The 25,928-nt window shown below is 52.9% G+C and overlaps 1 protein-coding gene across 3 annotated transcripts in view; it reads left to right on the forward strand.

The window, feature by feature from the left end:
* Positions 1-1,188: 1,188 nt before the first annotated feature.
* The window catches only part of CDH22 (cadherin 22), a 50,852-nt gene continuing 26,112 nt past the window's right edge, over positions 1,189-25,928 (forward strand). For 2 of the 3 annotated variants that reach the window (XM_062623748.1, XM_062623750.1), the window contains exons 1-4: positions 1,189-1,789; positions 6,468-6,762; positions 15,976-16,095; positions 25,596-25,763. In XM_062623748.1, the coding sequence (XP_062479732.1) occupies positions 1,565-1,789; positions 6,468-6,762; positions 15,976-16,095; positions 25,596-25,763 (808 nt within the window). In that variant the 5' untranslated portion in view covers positions 1,189-1,564. The remainder of the gene's footprint in view (positions 1,790-6,467; positions 6,763-15,975; positions 16,096-25,595; positions 25,764-25,928) is intronic. The other variant, XM_062623749.1, reaches the window with a different exon arrangement.

Here is a 25,928-nt window from a genome sequence, read left to right on the forward strand (position 1 = left end):
TGCAGAGGGCTGTGTGAAATAGAATCCAGTTCCCCTTCTATGGGGAGTAGATGGATATCTACTCCAGGAGCATCCCCCTTTCCATTCATCCTCTTCCCCATCCTATTTAGAGTGACAGATGTTGAGGAGATCAGCTCTGCAAACCAATGAAGATGTTTCATGAGTGGTTCTGGCTGTGACTGGTGTCGCTGAGCTCTGGTGGAAGCTCAAGGTGTTGGTTCAGGGAGAGATGGATGCTGCATACCCATCCCCATATCCTGGTCAGGCCTCTTCTCCCCAGGTGCTCACTGAACGCAAGCTAATCTTGGCCACAGGTCTCATGTCTTTACCCTTAGTGCCTTGTGGGTGGCTTGAAGCTTACTTCACAGCCCTTTCTTACACTGTTAAAGTCAGGCAGGTGGTGAGCCAGCGTTTCCCAGTGTCAGGTGCTGCCATCCCCAGCATGAGGGACTGGTGTGGTCTGGCCCTGTGCAGGCAGCAGCAGCTCTGCCATGCTAGGGTCCTGCCCACACATCTCCCACCAGTGCGAGCAGTGATGACCTGTGCTGGCAGCAGACTCCGCTCCCGTCCTCAACCAGGGCAGCATGGTAAGGAGGTACCTGTGACGGGGGCTCCTTGGTCTTGGAGCTCTTGCTGGAGCAAGCAGACATCCATAGTGCTGCAGAGCCTGCTGTAGTTCTATGCAGTTCTGCCCTCCCTTCCGGGGTGTCTGCTCTAACAGGGGCTGGGCTCTGTGGTGGGGCACCTGGGGCAGGGCAGGGTGGGACACAGCAACCAAGGCTGCAGGCAGCAGCACGGTGGGGCATGGAGACCTACTCTCACACCAGCACTGACACCTTGGTCTTTTCCAGGCTCCTGGGGCTGCTGCCGGCTGCCCTGCACCTCCCTGTGTGAGCCAGCAGATGATGGAAGTGACCGGCATCAGCTGGGCAAAGGACCCTTCGCAAGGTGCTGGAATATCATCTCTCGAAAGATGGGATTTACAAATGGGCTTGTGAACTGCATGTGTGACATAGGCACCTCTGCTACCAGAACCCTTGTGCAGTAGCCCAGGGCCAGCAGAGAACAGGCAGACGCTGGCCACAGCAGCTCATCCCGGTAACTCCTCTGTGAAACCGTGCATGGAGAAGCTTCTCTTCCCTTCCCCTCCTGTGGATGCCTGCTGTGGGTACCCGTACCCCACTCGCTGCCTGCTGGCGGGGTGGGCAGCCAGCAGTGCGTGACCCTGTCCCCCAGCCAGAAACGGAGCCACACTGCTCTGTCCCTGGGGACAAATGCCAGCCGCCAGGCTCATCTCTGGAGGCCCAGGAGCAGCTGGTGAGGCACCAGCACTGACTGCTCCCGTGCTAGCAACAGGCGGTCTGGGACGTGTGTTGTCACAGAAGTGACTCCAGCCTGCTGGGACAGAAGTGTTCCAGCTGCAGAACATGGAGTGCAACAAGGATGGGAATGTTCTGCATTGACCAGGGAGCCTTCTGCTGCTAGTGTGGACTTTCCTCGTCTTCCCTAAAGGATGCCAGTTGCCTGTCCAAAAGCTACTGCTCACGCAGCCTCCTGAAGCGCAATGGCGAGCGGTCTGCAGGGCTTCTTGTGGACCATGCTGCTGCTGTTCTGCGCCATGCAGGAGCTGGGAGCCTGGGCCATGCACACTTCTGTTGAGGGCCCTGGCCTTGGGCAGCAGGAAGACCCCGCGCTGCTGGCCAGCGGGCGAGTGAAGCGTGGCTGGGTCTGGAATCAGTTCTTTGTGGTGGAGGAGTACACGGGCACGGAGCCGCTCTATGTGGGGAAGGTAAGGTAACCTGATGTCTCCATGGGGCTGACCAAGCCAGCAGCAGCACAGAGTGTGCCAACAGCATGGTCGAGCCTGGCAGGGAAAGAGGGTCTGCATGAAGGTTGCTTGTGGGGGCCCAGTTAGAGAAGTACTTTCTGGACTGGGATGGCAGGAGCCCGGTCCCTTCTGGGGTGGTGAGGCTGATGTGCTCCCAGAGACTTTGGGGCAGGAGCACACCAAAGTTCACATCTGTGTTCTTGCAGTCATGTGCTGGGTTCCCATGGTGTTTGGGGTGGGTGCAAGAAAGGGGTGCAGCTCTGGGTGTTGTGGGTGTGCAGTGTGGAAGGCTCAGCCACATCTCTGGGAAGATCTGCTGGGCTCAGCAGATGTTCAGACCAGGCTGGCATCTGCTCATGTGCTTACGCTAGTCCCTGCCATGTCTTGGGAGCCAGTACTGTTGTAGCACCAAGAACTTTCCTGATACAGTAGTCGCTGCCTTAAGTGCAACCCTGACTTCCTGAAGGTGGTCCATCCCTTGCCCTAGTCCTTTCAACATGTGGATAATGTGCTGCTGGGTTTTGTTGGGTGGCCCCTCCGTGTGACTCCCTCCTGGTCCTGGAAGGACTGTTCTGTGTTGCACCTGCAAGCTACAGAGGCTGTTTCCTCGCTAGTTCTCTCTGCAGGCTGGGGCTGGCAAAGGAGGTGTCCTCTCTCTCTTTAAGGCAGGGAAATTCTGCTCTTATCTGTGGCCAGAGCAAGATTGTGATAGGATTTATGTATCTCTGGCTGGCCTGCACACTGTGCTGTAGAAGGTGCTTGGTGTGGGGGTGCAGGGCTTGGAGGGACCCTGAGGGTCAGCACTCGGTAGAATTTTCTTAGGTTTTGCAGTAGCTCTGCCCATCAGGCCTGTGCTATGGGTGCTGCTGGGTGCTGGCCAGGAGCTGCACTGCATTACTCTGCTGCTCCCAGGACCATGTCCTTGCTGGGCTTTGCACAGGCATTTGCATCCACAAACATCCAGGGAGAGGCAGTGGGAGGTTTGGCCTTGTGGTAAACAGTGCATCCTGCTCTGCCGTGAGAAGATGTGATGCAGTTGCTGGAGCACACTGGTCTTCCCTGTGCTGGACCAGTCCCAAGCTCCCTCTGGCTGTCTCCCTTCTCTGCAAGCGGGTTGCTGTTGGTGCTGTCCTGGCTCTTGCCGTTGCTTGTGTTGCCGTTGCTGCAGAGAGGATGCTGGCAATCCTGGGGCTGCTGGCAGGTAGCAGTGCCTTCTGGGCAGGGCTGGGTCAGAGCTCTGCTTCCCTGATGTGTGACCTGGGCCAGGGGGAGGCTGGCCATGGGCCTCTGCTCCCTGTGTCCTGGGGCTGAAGGAGCATTTTGCCTCAGGGTTCCAGAGCTTTGGCCCTTTCTGGGAGCTGTGGGGAAGCTGTCCTGTGGCTCCCACATGTTGGGATGATGTTATTTGTACACCGATGAAGGTAGCGCTGGCTGTTGGGACCAGAGGAGCACGCTGCAAGCCAGGTAGAGCCGCTGCTGGAGGCGCATGGGCTGTCCCCAAAGGAAATGCCCAAGAGCTCATGCAATAGGGATATCTGACAGCCTTGGCTGTCTGGTCATCAGTCTGGAGGAGGCTTGAAAATGGGCTTTTTGGCTAGGGGCCAGCTGGGATTTCAGCGGTGATTTGTGTCCATTTCAGCAGACGCTTGAGAGCTGCACTCCTCTGCCGCCACACTTGATGCAGTTACAGCTAATTCACAGCTCCCCTGGGAAGCGACTGGAGGCATCAGGTCCTGTCAAACTCCAGAGGTAGCCTAGCAACCACCTCGGCTCCAGAATGAGCCCAGGCACCTGCCACTAACCCGTTTGACAGCCCCCTTCCACACCATTCACTGCGTCACCCACCCTGCTCAGGATAAAGGCCAGCCTTTGCCAAAATCCGATCCCTGTGAGCTGCTCCCCAGGGCAGCTCCTGGGTCAGGCTTTCCTCTGGAGGAGGTGGGGTGGCCGCCTGGAGCTGCCAGCCCTCATGGCACAGCCGGTGGGCTCCGGAGCCTTCCTGCCCCAGGGACCCAGGTCTCCCTGTGGTGTAGCAGGGGCTCGCCCTCCATCAGCACCTCCTGCACACTTCCGTGTGCTTTTTGAAGGGCCGATACCATTTCTGTAAAATCTGGGCTCTCCAGCTAATCCTTCTGAACTGTAATTTCCCCCGAGGCTGCTGTCAGTTTGATGTGGATTTCTTTGGGTTTTTTAAATAGAATTATGGGGTCAGCACTAGTTACAAACTTCTGCATGTGGACAGATCTATTTTAGATAGAGGAGAGGATTAAAGGGAAAAAAGCAGATTTAATTAAGTTGCTAATATTTAAAGAAAATTGATGAACTCGGGCTTTAGGAGTTGGAGCAAACAGAGTGTGCCTTTATTACGGGCTAGTTTGTATTTGATTTTCTTTCTCTTCCAGCCTCAGAGTAATTTTTGATTTGTGTATCTGTGCTTCCTGTTTAATTGTTTTTAATAAGGAATGTGCACCTCTGCTCACATTTAATTTTGATTTAATTATTAGTATGTAATTAATGGCTTTGTAAAATTCCTCCTTGAAGCATTCTAGGACAAGGAAGCTATTTTCCTGTTTAACAAAGTGAACAGATCAGCGTTTTGTCCACCTTCTGGACAAGCCTGGCTGCTGCGGACACTTGTCCTTGGCCAGGGGAGCTGAGCTGCAGGCAGGGAATTCCCTCCATTCCCGGGCACAGCACACCAGGGTAGAGCTGGGGGAAGGTGCAGAGGGTCTGTGCTGTGCCAGGGCTGCCTGGTGCAACTGGGGTCTCCAGGCCTGCATGGGAGCATGCTGCTCCCTTACCTGCCTGCTGTAGCGGCAAGAGCACCCCTGGATGTGGTGGTCTGGGCCTATGGCATCTCCCCTCAGATGTCTGCAGTCTGTTATCCAGCCCTCCCCCATTAGTTGTTGTTCAGCCAAGCAGCACAGATTTAGCTCTTTTAATCTTCCCTTGTAAATCAATCTCTACAGCCCCTTGAGCCCGGGATCCATTTTTCTTCCTAGCATTTCAGTTTGCAGGGATCCGGTGTCTGCTCCAAGCAGTTAGTGATGAGCAAACATGTAAAGAGGATGTGCTGAGAGCACAGTGTGGTTCTAGGAAGAGGTGCTGGGTGGTTTATCTCTGGCCTAATTATTAACCGTGAGCCTGGTGTTTGGTAGGAAAGTGCAGGTTTCTGTTACCTGTGCTGTGCAGACCAGGTGCCTGGTTCTGTGCCGATCCCTGGCACAGTAACGAACACTAAGGAGAGGATGATAAAGTGGAGTGGCAGCAGGAGCTCAGCAGCCAGGGAGGAGGGCTGAGCTCAGCTCCTTGAGCTACCTGAGTGAAGGTCTCCTTTCCAGGCAGATGTTTCAACATGGGCAGTAATATGTGAATGTTCTGCAAAATGCAGTGAATTGTCTAACGCGTGGGCCCCTCATGAAATAAGTATATAAACTGTATCTAACAAGACAAATATAATGAAGGCATCATAAAAAAAGAGGCAGCTCTGGTATAAATTCTTGCTGGTGGAGCTGTATGTCTGAAAGGTGGATTATAGAACTGCAGTTTTGAAGATTGAATGGCCCATAAACATTTTCATATTTCATTAGCTGATTAATGGACAGGTTTTTTGGGACACACACACACACACGACTGCTCATTTTAAGCAGAAATTGTAGGAAGCAAATGAAAGCAGCTGATGAAACCTTTCCAGGGTCCTGTCCTGTTACGGATTGTCCCAATTAATGCCCATGCTGCTCTCTGTCATGATGCATTCTGCCTGTCCAGTTACCGTTAATAGATTTCTCATAAGTGGCTGGATTGTAACACCCTCATAACTCAGTTTAATGCCACCAATAAAATTATCTCTGGATGTCTGGCCTGGCTTTCACTCAGCTTCTGGTCCGTGAGGAGCTCTTTACCCTTTCTTTTCCTGATTTCAAACACTGTCTTAATTAGAAAATGAAGTGGAGATTGGCTGCAAAAGCGTCTTCCACAGGGTCTGTTTTTCATCCTGAACATGGGCCTGATTTGACACGTTCTCCTGCAGTCTTTGCTTGGGTGGGGGCTGTGGGTGTGATGTTGTGATGGGCTGACTACCCTGTTGCCTTGCCACATAAACCCAATACAGATGTTCAGCGAATACCTGAGCTCTCAAGCAAGGAGACTTGTCAGCACCAACTGCTCTGAAAGCAGAGAGTGGCTGTGGTGGGGCAGAGCAGGCAGGTAGGAACAGATGCTGGTGGAGAGCTGCTTCTGTACCTTGGTCTGCTGTGTGCAGCCTGGGAGAGATGATCCCACACTGGGGTCTGGAGTCCTTGCCCACAGGGAAGCTGCTTTTTTGGGGGTGCTGTTGAGTTGTCTTTACAGCTTCCATTATCTCTGAACCTCATAGTGGTGGGTTTGTCCCTTGGTTTGTGGTGTGGGTGGGTACTGGCAGGATTTGTGATCTGCCAGATGTATGGGTGGCATAGGAAGGACCGAAGTTCCAATTTATTGAGCCTTTTTCCATGCCCAGGCATCAGTTGGTGGTGCTCTGCCCCTCTCCCTGGTGGCAGACATCACACAGGCACCATGAGCTCCACATCATGCAGTCTTGGCCACAGGGGCACAAGCATGGCCCCAGCCTGCTCCTACCCTCTCCCTCTTTCCCTGACAGATCCACTCAGACTCGGATGAGGGGGACGGCTCCATCAAGTACACTATCTCCGGGGAGGGCGCAGGGACGATCTTCCTCATCGATGAGATCACAGGTGACATCCATGCCACCGAGCGCCTGGACCGGGAGCAGAAAACCTTCTACACGCTGCGGGCTCAGGCCCGCGACCGGCAGACGGACCAGCTGCTGGAGCCCGAGTCAGAGTTCATCATCAAGGTGCAGGACATCAACGACAGCGAGCCGCGCTTCCTGGAGGGGCCCTACATCGGCAGCGTGGCTGAGCTGTCCCCCATCGGTAGGTCTCCTGGCTGGGAGGAGGGGGGCTGGGGAACCTGTGCGCAGCTTTGAACCTGTCAAGCCTTAAGCCTGCTGCACCCTGCAAAACCGCCTCCAAATCCCAGGGATTCCAGCTGAGACCAGAGCCAGGGAGCCAAGAGGGAAAAATAAATAAGGTGGCTTAAGGAAAACAAGTGAATAAATCCTCTGAGCTGATTGCCAGCCTGAGGCTGAGCGCTCAGTCTCAGCCCTAAGCTGTGCCCTGGGGATGGGCCATGGCAGAGCCAGCTGCCCACTGGGCATTTACCCTGGTTTTGCACAGCCCCCTCACTCCCAAACACGGGAAGGGAGGGGACAGAGACCAGCTGAGCCCTTGCACGCCTGTGGTGCAGATCAGCTGGAGTGGTGTTTCTCCCTCTCAAGTAGCCTGTGCCCAGCCCCTCCTCAGGACCATCCTCTGTGTGCTGCTTTGCTGCTATCCAGAGCCCTGTGGTAGCTCAGCCATTCCCTTGTGCATCCCCATGCAGCACTGCCAAGCCCCTCTCACCTGGCCCTCTTGCCTTCCTCTGAGGGCTCAAGAGTTGTTGGCTGAGGTTGGGGAATTCATGTCCCTGTAACAGAAGTGTGGCTTCCCCATGTTACTGTCCCCTTGCCCCTATCCTCTTGCCACCAGCGTCTTTAAGTCCATTGGTAATCAGCCTTGCTGAACTGCTGAGGGGCCAGGATGGGACATGTGCCATGAGGCTGTACAAGTCCATTCCCCTGTGCATGGCAGAGCAGGACAGTGAGCTCTGCACTCACCTCAGTGTCAGGAAGGGTACAGGGTGATGTATGAACTGCAGCATTGCTGCCCTTGCTCTCTGATGCTGGGTTCCTGTATTGCTGGGGCACAGCTCAAGTGCACGGAGACTGGCTGGCTTGCTGAGCTGCCAAGAATGTCACACCATTCCCCATCCACATCAGACAATCTGTTATCCCCCATTGACTGGCCGGGCCATGTGTCAGCATTCACTGCAGGCAGGGAGCTATAAATCACTCTTCTCCAAAGGCTGCATGGAGGTAAGAGACAGCTTGCAAAAGGCTGACTGACATCAAAGATAAGGCAGGTCCCCAGCACTGTCAGCAAGGGATGAGTCAGCGAGGGGAGCGTGGCAGTGCCGAGGAGCAAGGGGGGGAAGACAGGGAGCACCCTGGGGGGGGCTGGGGCAGCCTGGCTGAACTGCATGAGGGGCTCTGCTGCCGGGTGAACCTGCCGAGTCCTGCTGCGCCTGGGCAGGCAGGCCTAGCTGAGGAGGCATCCTGGGAGCAGTGCAGGGGATGCTCAGTCTGTGCTGCTTCAGGACGGAGCTCTGCCTCTCCATGGTTGATGTGCAGCATATTGTAAGACTGGTGCATGGCCTCCAGCAGGTTACAGACATGCAGAAATTGCCACAGCAGAGGAGCTGCCACTGCCTGGATTTCAGTTGACAGATGGAGAACAATCTCTCCTGAGGTATCCCGAGCATTCCTTCCTCTCCGTTTACCTGCGTGATCCTTTCCCGTGTCAGAGTGACCTCTTGGACTAGAGCCACGTGCTCCTGGAGAAATGAAAGACGGCATGTGGGCAGCAAAGCAGGAGGCATCCTGTTCCCAGAGGGAAGAAAGAAATTAATCTGTTTTGCTTGAACAACATTTAAAAAGGAATTCTCAACTCTGAGTATTAGACAAGGATTCCAGTTCTTTGAAAATCACAAACAATTATGGAGCTGCCTGATCAGACTGATGTGAACAAGATGTATCAAAGGAGACAGTTTCTATGCAAAATTGGAGATCAGAGGGAAAGAGAAACACGGTTTCACAACATGAAAGGAGGTGATTCCTGCAAATTAAAATACTTGGAAGTTAAAAGTAAAGAGAAGTGCTGTGAGCAGCGTGGGCTGTGCTACCAAGTGGCATGCTCAGACAGGGGAGCTGGAGCCATGAGCCTGTTCTGCTTTCCAGGCTGATGTCTGTTTGCCTGTGGCAAGCTTGGAGATTCCTGAAGCCTGGCCACCCCAGGGAGCATAAGGGCTCCTCTGTAGCAGCTCAGCCTTGGAAATGGCCCATCCAACAGCGCAGGGAGAGCTTCACGTATCATCGCATGGTGCTGCCATGTGGTCCCCTGCAGTATGAATGCAGAGCCTGGAGGGTACCCACATGCTGCTGCTGCAAGCCCCCAGCTTCCTCTCAGTACTCCCTTGGCTTAGCAGTGATTTGCCCAGGAACAGATAGCACAAATGATAGAATGGAGGCATCCTGCAAAAGCATAAATAAGGAAGCTTGGGAAGAGGGAACAAGGAGCATGCCTTGCTGACTGGATGGAGATGACCTTCTGTACCGGCCAAGGAAGGCTAGGCAGCTCAGGCAGAGCTTGGACTGGTTATTAATGCATTAACATCAGGGTCAAAGCCTGGGGACCTGCTGGTGAACATGCCTATTCTCTGCTCTATTCGAGTACAGATGTTTTGCCGATCTTTGCTGGGGAAGTGGCTAGGACAGGCCCACCCCAGTGGCTGGGGCTACTCCCTAGCTTGGAATTTGTTTGCAGGGAGCTGTTCATTCCCTGTATCTGCTGCTCTGACATCCTTTGCTCAGTGGCCAGGCCTGAAAAGTGAAGAGTGGCCTCCTCCTTCCTCCTCCTGTGCCTCTGCCATCCCAAACCTCATGGAGTTTGTGCTTTGGGTTGCCCAAGTGGGTTGTTTTCCTTCTAACTCATTGCAGCTATCAGCTGCAGCTCTCCATTCCCTGCCGAAAGCATAGTCCCAGCTCCCAGGGATAGTGCCTTTCTGGGGCATAAAGAGGAATAAAACAAATACGGTCAGATCCGCTCTGTGACAGCAGGAGCAGATCAAAGGACATTATTTGCATAATGAAGGAGTACTAATTGGGAGGGAAAGTCAACTGATTTCCTAGTGTCTAAGAGGGAATAATAGGTGAGAGAACCACACAAACTCCCACCAAGTAGCTGGGAGTGTTCTGCAACACACCTGCCCCTTGCTCTGCGCTGGGGCCAGAGAGCGTGTTTGGCAGGCACAGCATACATACTGCTTGAGACTATTAAAGTAAGTCAGAGCCGACTAAAGGCCTCTTTGTACCAAGATCTTTTCTTGACAGTGGCCAAAATGGATGCTTACGGAGGAGGAGGAACAGCACACAGCATCTGTGATGCTCCTCTTAATATTCTTCCAGCCAGCAACCAGTTTCAGCTAGGGTATTTCTTTAGCTGTGGGTGGTTTCCGTGGGTTTAGCCTGCTTCAGTGTCTGTCTTCCATGAACTCATCCAGACTCACTGTAAACCTCTGCAAAGAGCAACGAAAAGGCATCGAATGCTGCTCTTGGGGTGCACAGGAGGGAGGTTTGACCTGAGGCTGCAGGGGGGCAGCTGGAGCTGCAGCAGGGCAGCAGGCTGTCTGTGCTCAGCTTCTCACACGAAGCACCGGAGCCACACACATGAATGAGCCCAAATCCAGCACACAGTGCCTCCTGCGAGACATCACTGGTGGTTGCACAGAGTGCTGTTGTAGCCCAGAGCTCACTTCTGGGCTGTTCAGGGTGCGTGCAGAACCCGGAGTGAGGCACGTGCTAGGAAATGTGCATCCTTCCACCAGAACATCACTCCTCCCTTGGGGCATTTTGCTCTCCTTATTTCTTTGTGTAGCACCAAGTCCAGATTAGAGACGATTTGGCTGTACAGACAGAAACTCGGGGTCAAGCCCTGGCTCTAGCACAAAGCTGGTTGAATGCAGAAGTGATTATTGTGAAGAGAAATTGTTTAGTCTCCACACTGCAGCCAGGATGCTTGCAGGCACCTGAGCTTTTTTCTTTCCTTGATGGACAATGCTCAGAACTCTTGTGTGCACCTGGGAGCTGCTGGGGCAGGAGGAAGCTGGAGCTGGGGCTTGCCCTGCCTCTTGGTCCTCAGTGTCCTCTCCCGCAGTGCACTTGGTCATGGGTTTGTTCCCCAAGACGCCGTGTTTACCTGCTTGGTGCCAGGGCTGGGGTCCACTGAGCAATGTGTTTCTCTGGCCAGACAGCCCAAAGGGTATTTCCATAGTTGTGTGTTTTAGCAATTCCACCATAGCCAGGTTAGCTCCCTCAGGCTTGTCCTGTGGGACTCGAGGGCTCTGCAGAATCTCCTCTGGGTCTGATTTGGCTTTGTACCAAGCCAGGATGTTCCTGAGACTGCAAGAAACTCACTTCTGCTCCAGTAATTTCTAAGCTGCCCTGGTTTATTTTGTTCCCTGATACCCTGTTGGCTTGTTTCTGGGGTGCACCAGCCACTGCCTGTCCTGGGGCAAGACAGAAGCTGTAAATTGCATTGTTTATAAAATCTCAGCTGCCTCCAGCCCCCACAGCAACCAGGTTTCCTGAGACCCGAGTGCTGCACCCGGGCGTCAGTCCAGCGTGTGTGGCTTTGCATGACAAAGCACTCCTCTCATGGTGCTTTTTATTCTGCAGGGCTGAAATGACCATGTGCTGTCCTGGAGCTAGCTGAATCTGCGTGGAAAGGGGCTCTCTAAGCACTGGTAGAGTTGTCCTTTGGGCAGCGTTTGAGCTGGAGGTGCAGGCTGTAGCCCTGCGGCTTTCTGGGGAGCAACTGGAGGATCCTGCCCACACCAGGGAAGGGGTGAGGAGGGGTGGTCAAATTTAGCATTGGCTTTTCCTGCTACCTGCTTGTCTCTTTGTAGGCTTGGAGTGCTTCTGTCCCTGGGGAAGTGATGGATTCCATCTGCTTGCTTGTGGATTCAGTGCAGGGCCTCTATACTCTTGGATGTGCCATTTATCAGCATTTAGCTAAATGTGCTTGGAGCAAGTGACACAGCAAGTGGTCTGGAGCCATCAGCCTCCTGTGTGCAGGTGAATGGCTGAAACTGCTGCAAAGGCTCTGGGTCCTGCAGGGAAGGTGGTGATGGACACTAGAACAGGTCTGTATTAGTATTTCAAAGGGGCTCTGCCCCCATATGTCCAAGCCAAGGCACTTGGTGCTGAGCTGCTGCCTGCAGGGCTGGCCTGGAACTTCACTGTGGCAAATGGCTCCTCGATCCTGGCAGCTCCTGGGGCAGTGCTGGGCACCTCTGGAGCTGGCTGCTGAGCCCCTCTGCACTGCCACCAGCTCCATCCTGCACTGCCGGTGGCTCCTGCACCCAGCCTGGCCGGCACCCGCTGCTCTGCAGCCCCAGGGCTGAGAGGGAGGCTTGCTCTGGAAGTGAGGGGCTTGTCCCCTTTTTCCTCTGGGAGAAACCAGTTTGATCGGTTGTGTCAGATCTCACCTTTTGCAGCAGGAGGGTGAGAGATGGACTCTGACTTGTTAATCTTTATGCAAAATTTATGGTTTCCCCTGGTTCTGTGGGGTGAGCTGGCCAGGGAAGGAGCTGAGGTCTGACTCATTTTACATGTCTAACTATCTCTCTGGATATGAGTTCAGGATTTCTGGTTATGGGAGGTGGGTTATGCGGTACATGATGGATGTTTAGGTTTTATTTGTCATATCTTTTATGGCTAAGATACATGCCAGAGAACTAAATAAAAGTCGTACATGCTGTACTTGCTGTGGGCAGTGCTGTGCTTAGAGCAGGGTGGGAGCCAGTATTCCTAGGCTTGTCTCCACAGGAAGGAGGGGATCAGGGTAAAGTGGAATTCAAGACCTTTGTTCTTCACATTGAAAGGGAAGGGGAGGGAGGAAGGGTGGAAAAGGTATAAATGTGGGTCATGAGAGAATGCTGGAAAGTTGGACTCCTAGATTCCTGACACACTATAGGTGACCTTCAGCAGGCTGCATTGCATCTTAACAGACTAGAAGTTAAGGCACAAGGTGGAGTTAATGGTAACTACCTGCTGTTGTTGCTCATCTGCTAGTGAGATGCTGTGAGAGGAGGTGGGGATGGACAGAGCCTTCATCACCTTCAGGGCTGCTGGCTTCATCCGAAGGGCATTTTGCTGTGATCCTGCTGCCTCCAGCTGAGGGTGCCTTGCTGCATGCTCTTCATGCTGCGTGGTTTCCCCTTGCACTAGAGTGGAAAGTGTTGGCCTCAAACATGGAGCTCATGCCTAGGACCTGGAGCCTGGATCTGCTGCCCCACAGCCCTGTTGCTCCAGTGCTTGGGAGTGCCCAGAAGCCAGAGGCAGCCCCATTGGTCCCCAGCCTTCTGTGGAAAACTGAGATCAGAACCTACCTGGCTTGTCAAGGGCATGGCTTAAAACAACTAAACCTCCCCTCTGGGTGGGCAGGGACCCTGTCTGCCATTGGATTCTGCACTGCTGCATGCACGAGTCCTGACGCAGGTTATTCTGTGTACAGGACAAGTACAGGTGAAGAACTCTGATGGGCTCATGTACATGTGGGTGAGTTTGGATTTCCTAACTCTTGCCTCTGAGGTGCCCAGGCAAGAGGAAGTGGTTCTTGGAGCATGGGGCGTTTGTGCAAGGTTCTGCCTGTGGTGACAGTGGGTGCAGGAGCTGCTGTGGGCACTGGGCAGGGACTCCAGGTGGTTGCTGCCAGGCTGGGCGCAGCAGGAGCCCTCCCTGTGGCTTTGTTGGTGCTTTTTGTGATTCTCAGATTTTGGCATCCGCAGTGTCCCCAGCAGGGCTTCCCTGCTACAGCAGGGAGAGGGTTGCTCCGAGACCCTGCTGATCACTTCCTTCTTCACTTCCTGATCAGAAGGAACATGCCATGAGGGGCTGTGCAGTGGAGTTGCTGGTGTGAGGCTGATTTGCCTTGGCTCATGCTTGCTGAAGGAGTTGTGTGATGGCAGGCAGGAGAGGAGGAGGCAGGACAGACCCTTTTGAGGAAATGTAGCCAAAGAATTTCTGTAACAGTTGTTGGCAAGACAGGGAGCTAGTGTAGCTGTGGTGTAATCTGGATGTGCCTGGCAGGGATGCACCGTAACTTCACTGGAGACAGCAAAGCATAAATAAGTTGACTCAAACTAGCTTGTTGCTGAAGACCGAAGAGGGGGATTCTCATGTTATCAGCAGAGCTGCAGCTCTGAGAAGATGAGAGAGAGGCCAGGGAGAGTGTAAAGCAACCATGGTAACTGCTTGTTTCCTCCAGTGAGCATCCTTTCCAGGAGATCAGAAGCAAATGGGCTGGGGGCAACGCGTACATCCCAGCTGCTTGCATCTGCACCGCTATCTCCACTGGCTTGTCTTCTGTCAGAGTCCAGGCTGGGCTGGTGCAGAAGCGCCCAGGCTGCCTGCAAGCCCTGAACTTGTGGTCTCCTCTCTGAACAGAGGAAGACAAAGGCCCAGGACTGGGGCTCCTCATCCTCCATTTGCATGGTTCCAGCTCCATTTCTGCCCACAGGGACATGACCACTTCTGACTTTGTGTGTACCTCTGGTGTTTGGGGATGTAATGGGTCTAAGTCGCAGATCCTGACAACTAGTAGTACGCCTTGCTCTGGGTTATTCATGTCATGGGTCTAGCCAAGATCAGCCTGTGAGACTGTCTTTGCAGCATATGGGTGGGTGCACTGAAGAACAGGTGGTTTTGTGGTCCAGAGTGTGGTACCTCTGATCCTCAGCTGGTTGCACAGCACCCTTAGGAGGTGTGTGAGGCAGAGTGGAGCTGCTGGATGAAGCAGTGTGAGCTGTGAAATGCTCTCTCCTGGCCCCTTCAGTTTGGGGTGGTCTTGTGCCCTGGAGGCATCTCTGAAGCAAAACCTTCCTGTAGTCACTGCTGGGGGATCTTAGAATCATAGAATCATAGAACAGTTAGGGGTGGAAAGGACCTCAAGATCATCCAGTTCCAACCTCCCTGCCACGGGCAGGGACACCTCCCACTAAAGCATGCCACGCAAGGCTTCCTCCAACCTGGCCTTGAACACTGCCAGCTCTCTGGCTGGGTTTAAACCATGACAACCTCCCATATGGAGACAGGCTGAGAAAGTTGGGGCTGTTCAGCCTGGAGAAGAGAAGGCTGCGTGGAGACCTCAGAGCAGCCTTCCAGTATCTGAAGGGGGCCTATAGGGATGCTGGGGAGGGACTCTTCATTGGGGACTGTAGTGACAGGACAAGGGGTAACAGGTTAAAACTTAAACAGGGGAAGTTTAGATTGGATATAAGGAAGAAATTCTTTCCTGTTAGGGTGGTGAGGCACTGGAATGGGTTGCCCAGGGAGGTTGTGAATGCTCCATCCCTGGCGGTGTTCAATCTTGTCCATTACAAATTACTAGTTTCCCTGCTGGCCTTTGTCAGCTCCTGGTCCTGGCAGTATCTTGCAGCAGGGAGTTTCCCAGTTGGTTTCATCTTTCCTGTGAGCAGCTCCAGGCTCTTTCCATCCTGCACATCATCCCAGCAGAGAGGTAACCAGTGCCAGCACTTGACCTGTAGGGTGTGGATGCTCTGAGGCTGGTGCTAGAGGCTGAACTGGGTAGCCTGTCACACAATCTCTTTTCTCAGAGATGTGTGTAGGTGTAGGTAGGATTAGGCTTCCCCTCCTTCCTCACTTCTGCTGTCTGTAGATCTCAGCCCCTTTGCTCCTGGCCCCATTCTCATGTCCCGGGTCTTGCTTTTGCCAGATTGAATGTGATGTCAAATTAAAGCCATCACAGGGACAGTTGGAGTGAAGCACCCAGTTTAATGAGGCAGCATTGAAAATCAATAACTTAATTGCAGACATTCGATGGACTTTTATCCAATTTGTAGTGCTCCTGCCCTGCTACGTGTAGAGCATGAGGACGTGGTGCTGTGTCTGGCTCTGGGCAAGTGAAAGCCTTTCCTTTCCCATGGCTGTCATCCCTTTGCAGATGTTATCTGCTGCAGAGATGTGGTGCTGCAGTGTGGATCAGGCCCTGTGGGCTAGAGGTGACAGTGTCACTCAGTGCTGGCAGGAAAGGGGCAGCTGTGGTGGTAACATCTCGTCCCCAGCTCCTTCCTGGATGGTCCAGCAGAAGTCTGCTGGGAGAAAAGCTGCTGGCTGCTCAGACCCCAGTGTTCTCCTTGAGAGCAGGTCCTGCTTAGACAGCAGCCCCTGCTCCCTCCTGCCACTCTGCAGGACAAAAGGGGCATTTGCAGCAGTGTCTGGAGTCCTGGCTCTGGGGCTTTTGCAGGGAAGCAATGCTGCATTTGCACTCAGCTGGTCTTGTTTCCATCAGCATGTGTGAGTGATCAGCGCTGGCCTCTGCTCAGCCATTCTGCCAGCCCCTGGCCTGGTGGTTTGTGTTGCATTTCTCCCCTCCTCCCTGACGTTGTTTTCCTCCTTGTCCCTGCTGCAGGCACCTCCGTGATGCAGGTGATGGCATCTGATGCTGATGACCCCACGTACGGGAGCAGTGCCCGAGTAGTCTACAGTGTGTTGGAGGGTGAGCAGCACTTTACTGTGGACAGTAAAACAGGTGAGCAGCAGCACCCAGCTCAGGGCACCAGCCTGCGGCCACGTGCCTTGCGTGTGATGCGCATGGCAATGTGCCAGCCACTGGTGCTGGGGTGCTCATGGCACAGGCATTCCTGGGTGCTAAGAGCAAGCTACATAGCCCCACAGGCTGTTGCCTGGCTGGGTGCAGAGCCTGCAGCAGGCAGCACTGTGCAGCAAGACCTGAGGCTGCCAGCCCCGTGCTCTGTCTGCGCCTGCACTGGCCAGAGCCGCGCTGTGCCCAGAGCAGGACTGCACCCACAGGCACATCAAATCGTGTGAAAGGTTTTAGTACCACCAGAGGGGCCTTACCAAAGGCAGCATCGTTATCACCAGGGCCTTGATTAAAGGTAACACTTTCAATTAAGGATTGGTTTATAAATGTTCTATTAATATTTAATGAAAGAACAGTAGAAGCTGCTCCATTCCTTAATAACTTATAATAGAGCCTGTTGTAAAATGCCTCTGTAATAAATCTGTGGCAGATGATGCTCTGACATACTGGTTAGAGTAGGCCATAACCAGGAGATGCTGGGGTATATATTCTCCTTGCCTCCCAGGAGTGTGACTCTCATTACCCTTAATGGGAGCCTTTCCAGCTTTCTGAGGGAAGGCACTCAAATGCTAATAAGAGGTAGTTAAGGCACAAAGCGTGTAGTAAAGTACCCACAGTTTAATGAAAAATTGTCAAAGGACAAGCAATGCTGGGTAGCTTCAGGTCCTGTTGGAAGGCTGGATAGCAAAGTGTCCCCCACCCTATTGGCACAGGCTTGAGATCAACACCTGGACTGAAGTGCCAAATGTCTGTCAGGCTGACCTGTGTGATAGATACCTAATAGATGTTTTGTAAGGCTCTTTTGATGTAAGTCACAATGAAACTTGTTGGGAGGCTCATGTGTAAGGACAGTGTGAGGAGGGTTATGTGTGCCTGAGCCTCTGCATCGGTGTGGAACAGCACACCCCCTGCAAACTGGTCAGGTGGCGTGGGCAAGCCAGTCTCAGCCCTGTCAGTGCCATCAGCCCTAGTTACAGTGGGTGAAAGGCTCAAATTTGGGTGCTCCTAAGCATGCCTAACAGCAGAGCTCGGGCACACAGTGGAAGATGCATTGTCTGGACAGGCTGGTGCAGTGGGGACAGCGCACAAGAAGCAGCCTGGGGCTGTACCCAGGGCTGGCCAAGAAGCTGCTGCCCCTCGGCTTTCTTTGCTCCCAGATTTGCTTTGGTCTGGGGGTGGGAGGATGGATGAGCAATTGGCTAAACACTGAAAATTCAGGTGCGTGTGAGATCCTGTTAATCTGAGACAGCTTTGTGTGAATGGAAGCCTGTCTGGTAGAATGACAAGGGACCACTGGGAGCAAAATGCACAAGCTGGGACATGCAGAGGCTCAGTTTTCTGCATCAACATTAATGCTCTGTATTAAGGCATAAACTAAAATGTGCCCTGTGGGACTGTGGTGAGAATTAATGTCACCCTGGGAATCCAAGCTTCTTCGTTCCTTGACTTTTTGTGTCTTAATTCTCAAGCTGTCTGTTTCATACACCGGGGGGTTGATTTACTGTGCTACTTGCTTGTGATTCATAAAGGCAAAACTGCTGACAAGTCTGCAGAAGAGTCCTCAGCTCCTCTGGAGCACATCTGTTCCCAGAGTATCTGCCCGTTAAAGCAGGTACGGGGGCTGACTCTTTGGTGATGTCGGAGCTAATGCCACCTCTGGAGGCTGCTCGCCTGGGCTGCAGGGGTGCAGCACGCAGCTCTGCCATGGCCTCGTGCCTGGTGTGAGCTGTATGTCCCACAGGGGCTGCAGGGGACAGCAGGGACAGGACTGGTGCTGCCAGGCGGGGTGGGGGGGGGGCGGGACTTTTCACTGTATGTCTCTGATGCTGGCCAGAGCTAGCACATCCACCAAGCAAATCCCATCCTGCTCCCACTTTTGAATAGGTTTTTAGTGCTCCACATGGGAATGCTGCTTGGACTGACCTGGGTGGCCCAGCTTCTGCTCTCAGGGTAACATTTAATTATCCGTAGCAGCAGCATGGATGCTCTCAGAGCCACCATTGTTACTAATGGCCATAAAAAGAACCATAAAAACCTGGCATGTTACATTTCTTATAATTTATTGTAATGAAAAGCAATTTGTTTTCTCTTTTTGGTTTTGATCTCTTTCTCTGCCTTTTCTTGCAGGTCCATACATGCGTGTGCCCTCTTGCACACTGCTTAAGCCCGTAACTCCTTCCAGCACGGGTTGTCTTGTCCTTCCTTGCTTTTACAATCAGCTCTTTTTGAGCTGTCCTTCATAGCATGGATGCTGCATGTAAAAGTGTGGTACAGGATATGGCTTGTGTGTAGGTTGCTTAGTTTGTCTCCTGTTCTTGGATGTTACTAGCTGTAGTATTCAGCTGCAATTTTGGATTTGATGGGACTTTCAAAGGCATACCCGAACTGTCTGGATGCCATGCTATGCCAGCTCTTATCACTCAATAAGCCCTGAATTCCCATAGTGTCTGACATCTTTTTGGAGGGAGATGAGCGACTAAATGGCCCCATTAGACCAATGCTATCTGCAGCATGGCATTTGCTGGTGTCCACAAAGCCGTGGAGGATGATTCCAGTTTCTGCAGTGTTGAATGATGGTGAAGAAAAAGCCCAGCTGTGGCATATGAGCTTTTATTTTTCATATACTCCAGCCACTCTCTCTCATGCTTTGAGAACTGTTTCGGTGAAACAGTGAGACAGTGAAACAGCCTGTGGGTTTGTGTTGTGTGTCACAAATCAGGTCCCAGAACTTACCCTGCACAGATTGAAGGTCTCGACTGGCTTTTTTGGTGTATGAGTGGGGAGCTTTGTATGCACAGACTTTGGAGGCATGATTTTCTGTGCCAGCTATGAGAATATCCCCTAGGCTTCTTGCAAGAGCCTGCAGGTATTTGTCATATTTCGGCTTTGGGCTGTCTTCCTCACTGATTCTTAGCGTGCCTGTAGTGGGCAGCTGATCTTTGCTTGCTCTTTGTAGCAGGAGAGCTGCATTGCACTGCTCGTGGCTGCCCTGTTGCTGCTGGAGGAGGGTGTGCTTTTACAGCAGTCAGCACATACGTGTGCTATGCTGCTTCTGTTGGGAAACAGCCAGTTCTGGTGGTGGTGGTGGATGCTGGTTCTGGTGCGGGCACTGCAGTGTGACTGCACAGAGCCATGTCTCCCCTGCAGCTCACTGGTGGCCAGGAGCCCCAGCTCTGCCCCACAGGACGTGGGTCAGGAGGTTTAGTGCTTGTTCCTATTCTAGATCCAGGAAGCCCATCATCACCAAGATCCTTCTAACTTGTGCTCTTCAGATGCTGAGACAGGCAGAGAGAGGATGTGACTCCCTGTGCATTTATACACGAGAAAGTGTGAAAAATTTGCAGGCCAATTTTTCATATTGCTTTATATCACCCTGCATTCTCTGCACCTCTGCAGATTATCCACCTTTTTGGGTGCAGATCGCTTCTTTGGTGGGCAGCTGTGTGTGCTGCTCGTATCTGTTCCCATGTTCTTTGTAATGCCTTTTCTCATCTCTGGCCAGCATGGAGACTGGCTGCTGCCTGCAATCCCTGCCCGCAGCCTCAGCAGCAAACCTGGAAATACTCTGCACCCAGAAGATCTTGTTCATCCCTTTGCAAGGATAGAACAATCACGGCAGGTAACGTCCTAGGCCTCATGATATTTGGTGCTTCCCTTAAAACCCAGTTCGTTGGTGTGGGGGAGTGCAGGGGAATCTTGCTTTTTGCTGAAAGGAAATGGTTCTTAAGATCTGTCATCCTCCTGTAGGCAGGGAAAAGGCAGAAGGACTGGGAAGGCTAATTGAAATGCAGTTTGGCATTTAGGAGTACTTAAAACAGTGCCTGAATTCTAAAGCCTGTCTCCTGATTCGGAGACAGCGGGTGAGGGCTTAGCGATACCTATGCCAGGGAGAGCAGGACAAGAAGTACTGGCCTGCTGGCATGAAGCTGATGGTTATTCGTTTGCAGTCATTACTTTGCCTGTCAGCCTTGCCCCCTTTGGAGACTGATCACAGCCCTTGTCCCAGGGTGGTGGGGGTAGACTGGGAGAGAAGCTGTTGCTGGGAGCACGCTGCATGCTGAACTGGGCTGAGGAACCGTCGTATTTGTGGAGGCGGAACATGTTTCTCTGCTGCTCTTGCAAGTTTCTTAAAAATGCTCCTTGGTGCCTGGAAACAGATATTGTATGTGCGTGTCTGTGTGCGCTCATGGGTTTATGCGGGTCTGTGCCCGCCCCTGAAGCTCCTTCAGCAGGGCAGTGCAAAGGGACAAGGGATGGGTGATGAGAGGCTGCAGAGAAGCCACACTTATTAAAAGGAATTGCTCTTACTAGCAAGACTGAATGTTAACAGTCCTTCTCGGAGACTGGTGAAGGAACTTCAGTTTATTTGGGACCAAACTGTACGTTTGGTCATCTTGAGGAAATTAAGGGGTATCTACCCATGTGCAGTGGGAATTAATATTAAATGACAAAGGATTAGCTCAAAAGAAGGGACAAAGAAAGAGCGAGTGTGCTGGCCCGTCCCTCAGAGCTCTGCAGGGGCCTCTCCTGGCTGCTGCCTCTGCTGTCATGGGCAAGGCTAATTCCAGCCGGGAACAAGTGCCTCCTCTCAGGGCAGTGGCAGTAGCTCCCTGGGACCTAAGGAACACAGTGGTTTGAAAAGGACTGGCTACCTGTTATGAATGGTCCTGCATTAAGAAACCTGCAGGCTGCAGCATCCCTCAGCCACAGCAGTTGCGCAGTTCTGCACCCCTCCAGTTAACTTTGCTGTTTAGCTTGGTGATGCTGATACAACCACGTTCCTTTTCTGGATCTCAGCTCTGTACCTTATTTGCTGAAGGGTCCTGAACCTTCCAGCAACCAGGGCAGATGAAGTGCTGGTTCTTGGGGCTAAGGTCCCACCTGCAGTGAGCTGCCCTCCTCCAGGATGTCTGCCTTAAGCAGTGCTCATGTCTGTGCAGATACATTGGTATTTCTAAATCCCTGCAGGCGAGGGCACGGGTGAGGGGGGGCACAGGTGAGGGGTCTCCACTCTGTTTGGCAAGTGCCTTCCCACCCCTGTGCTGGTGCAGAGATCTGTTTGCTTTAACTGACTGGGCTGCTGGGAGGAGTGAATCTGTTTTATCCAGATGAACAGGAGGGGATGGAGAAGCCAGATCCAAACTCTTCTTAGGCATGAACAGTAAAAAGACACAAAAGGCAGGAAGATAAAACTTGTCATCATGAAGGTGGCATTTCCATCCTTGGAGATACTCAAAAGCTGACTGGACGTGGTCCTAGGTAATCTCATCTGCCTTTGAAGACTATCTGCTTTGAGCTGTAGTTGGACCAGGGGACTCCTGAGGATACAACCTCTCCATTAATTTCTTGGTTTATGCCTTGTAGCAGGAACATGTTTCTTCTGACTGCCCTCAGAGGGAAGTGGCCTTGTCCGGAGGTTCTTTGAAGATGTGGAGACGTCTGGGCTGGAAGTATCTGGGAACAGACCAAGGCCCATAATGATGGGGTTCCTGGAAGTCAGTTGCCTGCTGAATGCTTTGTCCTGCTTTGGTTTTATCACCCAAAGGGTGTCTGCAGTTTGAGCAGATTTGATGGTATTCATGTGCTGCAGTAAGCGTCCGCTTGCCTAGTAATTATACTGTTTAATCTGGATCATGCTAGAAAGTCACATGTACCTTGTACCAAAGGGTATGCCACCACGCATCTCTATTATTCAACTATAACAGATGCTGACAAGAGCTAGGGAGATGAGTCTGAGCTGGAGGTTGTTCTTGCTTTGTCAGCAGCATCTGGGAAGGACAAGCTTGGCAGTTGTACTGGCTAGAAAGAAGGTGAATCTTGGGAGATGGTAAGGGCGTTTCCCTTCGTCCAGCAGTGGAGGTCCCTGTCTCTTGTGTCTCTGCGCCCTGAGGACAGGTCTGCCACCATCGCTTGCTGCTGCTTTGCAGAGTTCTTGCGGGTCAGGTTTTGGGAGCAGAGGCTATGCTGCTCTAGGAGGTGGAACCAGGTGAGTTTGCTGCTGGTGGGTGTTCATGGCAGCACTCACAGTGCCATATTTAAGGAACTGGTGTGGAGTGTGTTTGGAGACCCTTGTTTGTCAGGGCCGCTGGGAAAGGATAAGTGGTACCTCAGCCTAAAAGACAAAATAAGCTGACACTCAGGGCAGTACCTGGTGTGGCCCATGCAGCTTTAGGGGGAACAGCTTTCTTGGTGAAAAACCCACTGGGGTTCTTGGAGGCCTGGGACATGGGGCAGTTCCCCCGTGTCAGACTCTGCTTTTCCAGGATGGACTGGGCAATCAGCATCTTGGCAGGAGGTGGTTTCTGCTCACAGCCTGCACCCCAGCCAAAGGCAAGGATTTTGTCTGCCTTGTGCCACTAGAAGAACTGGAGCTGTTTGTCCTGCTCTGCACATGCCAAGTGGTGTGGATTTGCCTCCTGCTGGGACAGGTGACCTTGGAGGTGTTCTGGGAAGTGCCTGAGCACTTTCCTCCCATCTTGCATGGTGTATTATGAGCTATATCTTTACGAGCAGCTCAGTTAAGTCATTACAGCCTTGGTGAATGCATGAGCTTTTTCTCTCTCATCCCAATTCATCACTATTGTGCTGACATGAATCATTTTCATTATAAAATGCTTCAGACCCTGTTAATTAACAGAATTGCTTAAATTTCAATGAGATAGTGCTTACCCAGAAATAATGGGTTCGCATTCATAGTGGACTGACAGGAGAAGCCTGTGTGCATGACCAGCTGAGGCCAGTCTTGTGCAGCCTGGGGTGCTTGGGCAAGGCCAGTCCTGCCTGAGCTCAGGTGGGAGGTTGAGATTCTTGCTGGGGCTTGTGCCTGCAAACCTGTTCATCCCTCCCTTGGTGTGCTTCCTTGGTCCTTTGGATGACGTGGAGTTGGGACTGTGGTCAAACAGCTTCCCTTGAACAGAACTGGGATAAAGGAGCTAGTGCAGACCCTGGGCTCCATCACAGGGTGAACGCCTGCTGTCATCCTATGGAGGGGTTGGGATGCTCCATACAGCACTTCTGCATTGCTCCATGCTGCTTGCCAGAGGCTGAGCAAGAGATGGGCTGAGAATGTGTGAACAGGCAGGTCCTGGAAGTGCTCAAGAGATGGTTGGTGAGACGGAGCCCTCCATTCATGTGACTGAAGGCAGTGGGAGTCCAGGTAATTACAGACTAAAATGATGGAGGGACAAGGGAAGCTGGGTGAAATTGTGTGTGGGAACTGCAAGGATCTGAAACAGTGGTTATGTCTCTAGAATAAATCCTAACAATGATAATCGTTGGGATAATTGCTAGTTTCAGGAAGCAAGGAGAGATAAATATCTCCAAAACAGTGTTGCCAGACCCTGCTGCACCTGCAATGTCATGCAAAGGGGAGGAAATTTCATCCTCCCGGCTCAGTGGTATTTCTGGCTGCTGTTGGGACACAGCACCAGGGGCTCCTGGGCATGAGCAGTCCACCCGCAGCCACGGGCAGCAGCGCACAGCATCACACATGAGTGGGAAGCAGTGGCAGCTGGCTGGCACCCAGCCACCTCTTGCCTCCTTGCAGCCTCCTGGCACCCAGCTCTGCCCTCCGCTGTGCTCAGGCTGTGCTGGAGGCTTCTCCCAGTGTCTGCCTTGAGCCAGGCGGTTTGGGCAGCTGAGCTGCTCCGCCGTCGCTTGCTCTGGGGCACCTCAGCAAATACAAGTTGTTGAGAGCAGGGGGGTGATCCCTTGGCAAGGGGGGAGCAAAGTGTTCCCTCAGTCCGGACCCTTCACTGCAGACCCGCATGGCACAGCCAGGCCACCCCCATCCCCTCCCGCGGCCTCCCTGGCACCAGGCAGGATTACTGGGCACAGAAAGCAAAGATGGATTTTGCGGTTCACAGCAGGAGGAGGTAAAGCTGGTGGTTAAACAGAAACGCCTGGAAGAGAGCAATTACAGAAACACAAACCAGTGTCTAAGTCAGTGTTAAGAAACTGAGCTGGAGGGGATTTTAGGCTGATTCCTACTGTTCTGGGGTGCTGCTGGTACAGGAGAGTGGGAATGTGCCGCTAATAACCATGCCTGCGCTCATGTGTGCCCCTGGTGCCACCTCAGGGCAGAGCCTTTTCTTTCATTCTCAAAATATTTCTTCTCTGCTTTGTTTCAATGTAAATGAACCACTCCTGGGTGACAGGGACAGTAGTAACTTTGCCATTCACAGCATTTTCGGGGGTTTACTACCCTTTGTTTCTTGTTTTACATTCCTTTACGTTTCAGTCCTAGTAATTTCCCCCCAGCCCAGATGAATACTGAAGACCTGTAAGCACTTTTTTAAGAGACTGAATTTCATAACGAGTACGAAGATACCACTCGGTTTTTGTTCAGCTTTACAGGCTCTAGTGCATCCTCTGGCGCTGCATGAACGTTATCTCTGGTCCCCTTAACGGAGGAGGACATTTGAAAATGAGGGGTTTTGCACAGACAGACTTTTGGAAATGCGGTGTCCCCGGTCAGACAGGGGCTCCCTGCAGGCGTGCTTGGGCCACAGAAGCCCATGAGATGGAGCTTGGGCAGGTTCTATTCTGCAGTAAGCCTGGCTTCTGCCAGAGCAGGTGAGGGTAAGTGGCTGCTGCAGGTTTGTGCCAAAGGGGTTTGTGACTCAGCCTGGGCTTTTACACAGCCTTTCTGTGCAAGCCTTGAGGCTGGCCCCACTGCAGCCCCATATTGGGGTGAGTTCTTATGCTCCTGAGCCCACCAATCCTTCACCAGCCTCCCTGGAGAGACAAACCTCGTCCGAGCTGAAGTTTAACCCTGTCAGAGCTACTGCAATGGAAGCAGCAGTCAGAACCTTACATGCAACATGCCTGGGAATCCGTTGCAAAGACCTGCTGGAGTCAGGTTGGACCCGAGGCTATGACTGGGCTCTGGAGGATTTTCAGGATGTTTCTGCCTGGCTGACGAGCCCCTGGGCTTGTTCTTCTCTCCAGAGCCCTTCTCTTCCTTCAGTCAGCTTTTGCTTACATGATCTCTGTGAAGGCTGCAAAGGGTTTGCTCCCTTTTGCGCTGGGGTCCAGCAGATGTTCTTTGTTGTTGCCAGCAGTGTGCTCCTATGGCAAAGACAGCAGCAACACCTAGGGCTGTGGTAGGAAGAGCACCACCAGCAGTGGAGAGAGGTCACTTGTCCCTTCTGCTCAGCCCTGGTGAGATGATCCAAGTGCTGTGCCTGGTTCTGGGCTGCCAGATGTAAGAGTCATGGGCAAACCAGAGTGAGTCCAGGGAAGGGCCATGAAGACTGGTGAAGTATTGGAACATCTGGCATCTGCAGAGGCTGGGAAATCCAGCTGATCCTGTTTAGAGCTGGGGCTTGGACAGGGTAATCTCCGGCGGCCCCTTCCAGCCTCCCCCCATCTGTGTCTGCCGATGCTCTGCCACCCACCCATGCTCACGCTGTCCTGCTCGTTTCCAGGTGTGATCCGCACAGCCGTGGCTGACCTGGACCGTGAGACGCAGGACCGGTACGAGGTGGTGATCCGTGCAACGGACATGGCGGGGCAGCTGGGTGGCCTGTCCGGATCCACCACAGTCACCATCGTGGTCACCGATGTTAATGACAACCCACCACGCTTCCCGCAGAGTAAGTCCTGACAGCGGTGGGGGGGGAGCTCCGGTCCTGGACCTGGTCCTGCCTGCTGGGGGTGCTGGGGCAGGCGCTCAGCTCCCGGCACAGCCTGGCACCTACCTGCAGGGTCAGCAGCCTGGCCGCTCGTGCTACTTGCAGGCAGTGCCAAGGTACTACAGC

This window comes from Pezoporus occidentalis, unplaced genomic scaffold (assembly GCF_034315485.1).
Source record: "Pezoporus occidentalis ecotype Australia unplaced genomic scaffold, CSIRO_AGI_Poc_V1 ctg259, whole genome shotgun sequence".
NCBI classification, from domain to species: domain Eukaryota; kingdom Metazoa; phylum Chordata; class Aves; order Psittaciformes; family Psittacidae; genus Pezoporus; species Pezoporus occidentalis.